At 55.9% G+C, this 4,840-nt stretch overlaps 2 protein-coding genes across 2 annotated transcripts; both read right to left on the minus strand.

Moving 5' to 3' along the window:
• Positions 1-15: 15 nt before the first annotated feature.
• Positions 16-2,153, minus strand: ETH_00006510 (uncharacterized protein; the record flags this gene model as incomplete). Its single annotated transcript, XM_013380775.1, has 2 exons — positions 16-1,357; positions 2,044-2,153. Coding segments are annotated over 2 exons (1,452 nt in total), but the record flags the coding sequence as incomplete, so codon positions are not given.
• A 1,159-nt stretch (positions 2,154-3,312) lies between these two features.
• On the minus strand, positions 3,313-4,754 carry ETH_00006515 (uncharacterized protein; the record flags this gene model as incomplete). The annotated part of the gene is made up of 4 exons (XM_013380776.1): positions 3,313-3,372; positions 3,615-3,803; positions 4,302-4,500; positions 4,738-4,754. 4 exons carry the CDS (start codon positions 4,752-4,754, stop codon positions 3,313-3,315), a joined length of 465 nt encoding a protein of 154 aa, XP_013236230.1.
• Between the last annotated feature and the right edge of the window lie 86 nt (positions 4,755-4,840).

The raw sequence follows: 4,840 nt of genomic DNA on the forward strand, positions 1-4,840 counted from the left end.
GTTGCATTCATTTGCTGCTGCTGCTGCTGCTGCTGGTTGCTTCAGATGAGAGCCACCAGTCATCAGCAACGTGGAAAGGAAAGAAGGTAGCTGGGCGGCGGGCTGCTGCTGCCGCAGCTGCTCCCGCAGCTGCTTCTGCTGCTGTTCCTGCTGCTGCTGCTGCCGCTGTGCTTGCTGCATCGTCTGCAGAAAGCTGCCGCTGCCACCTGCAACAGCTGCAACAGGTGCGACAGCAGCAATTTGCTGCTGCTGCCGGCCCAATTCAACTGCTGATGCGGCGGCTGGACAGCCAACAACAGCAGCGAGTTGCTGCTGCTGTTGCTGCTGCTGCAGATGCTGCTGCAGCAAACTGGCGAACACTTCCTGCTGCTGTGTCTTTTGCTGCTGCGTAGACATGTAGGCAAAGAGATGCTGAAGACCCACTGGTGCTGCTGACGTTGGCACCGCTGCTGCTGCTGCTGCAGATGCTGCTGCTGCTGCTGCTGCAGCGCTACACATGTCAGTGGGGGGAGCGCGATGCTGCTCCGCCGCAGCAGCAAGGAAGGCCCCTCCCTGCTGCATCCCAACCTCTGCTGCTGCTGTTGTTGAAGCGGCTGTTGGCGCTGCTATTGCTGCTGCTGCTGCTGCTGCTGTTGCTGCTGTTGCTTCGTCACACGTGGCCCCATTGCTGCCAACAAAAAACACATTGCTGCTGCTGCTGCTGCTGCAGCGAGGCGGCGGCTGCGGCACCAGGTGCAGCAGTTGCTGTTCCTCCCGCATCTGCTGCTGCAGCTGCCGCTGCAGCAGCTGCTGCTGCCTTCCAGTGTAGCCCTCCCCCAAAAAGACACTAGGGTGCAGCATCAGGTGCCGCTCCAGTGGAGTTTCTGCAGCGGCGAGATCTGCCGCTGCTGCTGTTGCTGCTGCTGCTGCCGTTTCTGCTGCTGCTGCCGTGGATCCGTGCTGCTGCTGTGCTCCGGCTGCCTCTGAAAGTCCACTTCTGTAGCTGTGGGCCGCAGAAGCAGCAGCAGCAGCTGGTGCAGTGAACTGCTGACCTCGGCCCGCCTCGGATGGACCCGGAGCCGTTGTTGCAGCTGCTGCTGTTGCTGCTGCTGTTGCTGCTGCTGTTGCTGCTGCTGCTGCTGTTGCTGCTGCTGCTGCTCCTGGAAGCGACTTGCTTTTCATGATCGCCGTGAGGCTCGGGGAGCAACGGAGTGGCGCGCTGCAGCGGAAGGCATGACTGCTGCTGCTGCTGCTGCTGCTAGGGGAGAAAGGCAGGCCCTGAAGCACTTTAAGGGCAGTGACTGATGCTGCAGTCTTGGCTGCTGCTGCTGCTGCGACGGTGGCACCAGCGCGCTGAAGAGCTGCGCTCGTGCTGCTGCTGTAGCAGCAGCAGTAGCAGCAGCAGCAGCAGCAGCAGCAGCGGGCGGCCACTGAATAGTGGCTCGAGCAGCAAGCTGCAGAAGCAAAAAGAGCTATAAATTATGCAGCTGGGCACAAGAAACTCCTAAATGACCCATAACGCAATTGATAACTTGCTGCTGCTGCTGCTGCTGCCACACAGGCAACGGGCCGCCTAGCAATTCAGCGCCTGCAGCAGCAGCAGAGCCAGAGTTGCTAATGCGACTTATAAATGATTGACTCTTGTCTAAAAGACACATTTCAATGCTGTAGGATCGAAGCAGCAGCAGCAGCAGCAGCAGCCGCTTTACGTTGAACAGCAGCCGCTTCCATCGGCAACAGCAGCAGCTGCTGCTCCTTCGATCGTGCCTTGCTGCTACTGCAGCAGCTGCTGCTGCGGCTGAACTTTTGACTAAAACGCAGCAAACTTTTTATGGAAATATTAAATTCAATATGATGCATGCAGCAACTGAAGACCGCAGGGTTTGTGCTGCTGTCGCTCATGCTGTTGCTGCTACTGCTGCTATTGCTGCTATTGCTGCTAGTGCTGCTTTTGCTGCTGTTATTGCTCGAACCGTTGCTGCTTGTGCTGCTGCTTGTGCTGCTGCGCATGCTGCTGCGCATGCTACTCTGCCGGGCTGCTGCTGCTCGTGCTGCTGCTGCTACTTTTGCTGCCCGCTCCCCTGCCGGTAGAAGGTGTTGCTGCTGCTCGTGGCGCTGCTGCTATTTCTGCTGCTGCTACTGGTAGTGCTGCTGTTACTTCTGCTGCTGCTCATGGTGCTGCTGCTAGTGCTGCAGCTGCTTTGCTGCTGCTGCCACTTCTGCTGTGCTGCTGCTAGTGCTGCAGCTGCTTTGCTGCTGCTGCCACTTCTGCTGTGCTGCTGCTAGTGCTGCAGCAGCTTTGCTGCTGCTGCCACTTCTGCTCTGCTGCTGCAGCGGGGCAGCTCCACAATATATTCAACTGCTGCCAGAGGCTACACCTCTTTGCTGCTTCAAAGGCTGCGGCTGCTGTAGATGTGCTGCTGCTGCAGCTGGGCTGCTGCAGCAGCACCGTCACCGCTGCAGCCGCCGCAGCTGTGCAACTATGCTGCTGCTGCTGCTGCTGCACGTGTGGCAGCGACAAAGCAGCCTGGGCTGCCGGCATAGTTGCAAGGCTTCTGCCTTTTTGTTTGCTCTTTAGGGTTTAGGGTTTAGGGTTTGAGGGCAGCCTAGTGACGCCGTCCACAGCAAGGCAAACCAAAACCCTAGCGCAAAGCCCAAACCCTAGACTCAAACCCTAAACCCTCGGCTGTCGCTCAGCAGCTGTAGAGTCAGCGCGCCAAAAACCCTAAACCCTAAACCCTTAACCCTAAACCCTAAAGGGGAAAAGAAGACAAAGTTGGCGCTGCTGCTCAAAATTTGCATTTGAGGGCCGTTAGGCCCTATTCTTCAGGTGTACATACACCTGGAGAGCCTCGCTTGTTCTTTTGGGCCAAATAGACAAAAGGGCAGAAAGCAGCAGCAGCAAATAAGCAAATAACATTCTTGAGGCCCTGCTGCAGCAGCAGCTGGCCGCAGCAGGCGCTGCAGCAGCAGCCGCCAGCAGCCAACAGCCGAGCGACAAGCCGCGCAAGGCAGCAGCAAGCGCCAACGCAGTGCTAACAGCAAGGCACACGCCAGCAGCAGCAGCAGCAGCAGCAGCACATATTTCCCAACATACTCCTGCTCTGGTGCACTCTTGTGCCCTCTGCTGCTTCTCTTTGGGCCTGGTCTGCTGCTGTGCTGCCACACAGTGCAGCAGCAGCAAACTTCTGCTGCGGGAACGGCGAGAGCCACGCTGCTGCTGCTGCTGCAGCAAGTGTGTCCGCGCCTCTACTTCGGCGGCGGCAGCAACAGAAACAAAAGCAACAGCAGCAGCAACTGCTGTTGCTGCTGCTGATTTAAAGATGCTGGCATTTAGAAAGGGAGGCCCTCAAGGTCCTCGTCACGCAGAAACGCGGCTACCAAGTCGTCGATCTGAAGCAGCAGCAGCAGCAGCAGCAGCAGCAGCAGCAGCAGCAGCAGCAGTAATAGCGGTAGCAGTGACAGTCGAGCCCAGCTAACAGCAAAAGCAGCAGCACAGCAACGACAAAATGACCACTGCGCTCAGCAGCAGCAGCAGCAGCACCTCCAGCTTGAGCAGCCGCAGCAGTAACAGCAGCAGCAGCAGCAGCAGCAGCAACAGCAGCAGCAACAGCAGCAGCAGCAGCACGACGGACAGGCGCTATGATGGCGACCTCTGTGTCTCCCCCTGCTTCGTCAATGATGGGGTCCACAGTTGCTGCTCTGCTGCTGCTCCCAGGTGTATGTACACCTGGCTTTCTCTTCTTTTCTGCTGCTGCTGCTGCCAGCGGCGGCTCTGTGAGCGGCAAATGCAGAAATGCCTCCACCACGCGCATGCTCGCCAGCTGTACGTACACCCGACGCAGTTGTGCAACTAAATTCAGAAACAAATTCAAATTTTCGAAATGCACATTTGAATTCGGTGTTTCTTCTCTACACACCCAAGACCACGAACCAACACGCGCTTGAGGGCTCGAAACAGGCAATAAATTGCATTTAATTTAATAAAATATAAATTGAAAAGATTAAAATTAATGAGAAAGCATCAAAATGTGAATATCTGCAGCTTTCCACTCTCAGATCTGCTTGCCCATGCGCCCATGCCCATTTCCCACAGTGCAAACTCGGGCACGCAGAAAGCGCATGCATTATTTTTGAATTAATTTGAACAAAAATATAAAGTATAAATGATTAAAATGAAATTAAATTCAAAAATATCCTATTTAGTGGCCTAGAGTTGCATGCGTGCTGGGGACTTGCACAGAGCGAGTGCTCAGGAGTGCCTGGAGTGTTTAGGGTTTAGGGTTTAGGGTTTGGACTGAGGGTTTAGGGTTTGGTCCTACGCTGTCTATCATGGATTTGAGGTCCTCTATGCCCACTTGGGGGGCCTCTGCTGCTGCTGCTGCTGCAGCAAAAGCATCTCCTTCTGTCAACTTGAACTTGTGAATATCCAGGAGGGTTTGGAAAGAGCTGCGCAGAGACCTGAGCGAGACGCCGCAGTCCGAGTGCCGCTGCTGCTGCAGCAGGCAGTACAGCAGCAACCTGCAGCACACGCGACTCAAACCCTAAACCCTAAACCCTAAGCCCTGCGACACCCAAACCCTAAACCCGAGACGCGAATGCAAGTGACGCACTTCATTCCCCGCGGCAAGCATGACACAGAGTCCTTCAGTGGCTGCAGCACACACACAAGGCTTGAGCCAAAACCCGAAACCCTAAACCCTAAACCCTAAACCCTAAACCCTACTGTCTAAACCCTTAGCCCACGAGATGTCTCACAGAATCAAAGAGGTCATTGGCAGCGCTGGTGATATCCGCCGGCTGTTCAAACACCGCACAAGCAGAGGGAGCAAAACCCTAAACCCCAAACCCTAAACCCTAA

This window comes from Eimeria tenella, genomic scaffold (assembly GCF_000499545.2).
Source record: "Eimeria tenella Houghton genomic scaffold, Eth_scaff871, whole genome shotgun sequence".
Taxonomy (NCBI): Eukaryota; Apicomplexa; class Conoidasida; order Eucoccidiorida; family Eimeriidae; genus Eimeria; species Eimeria tenella.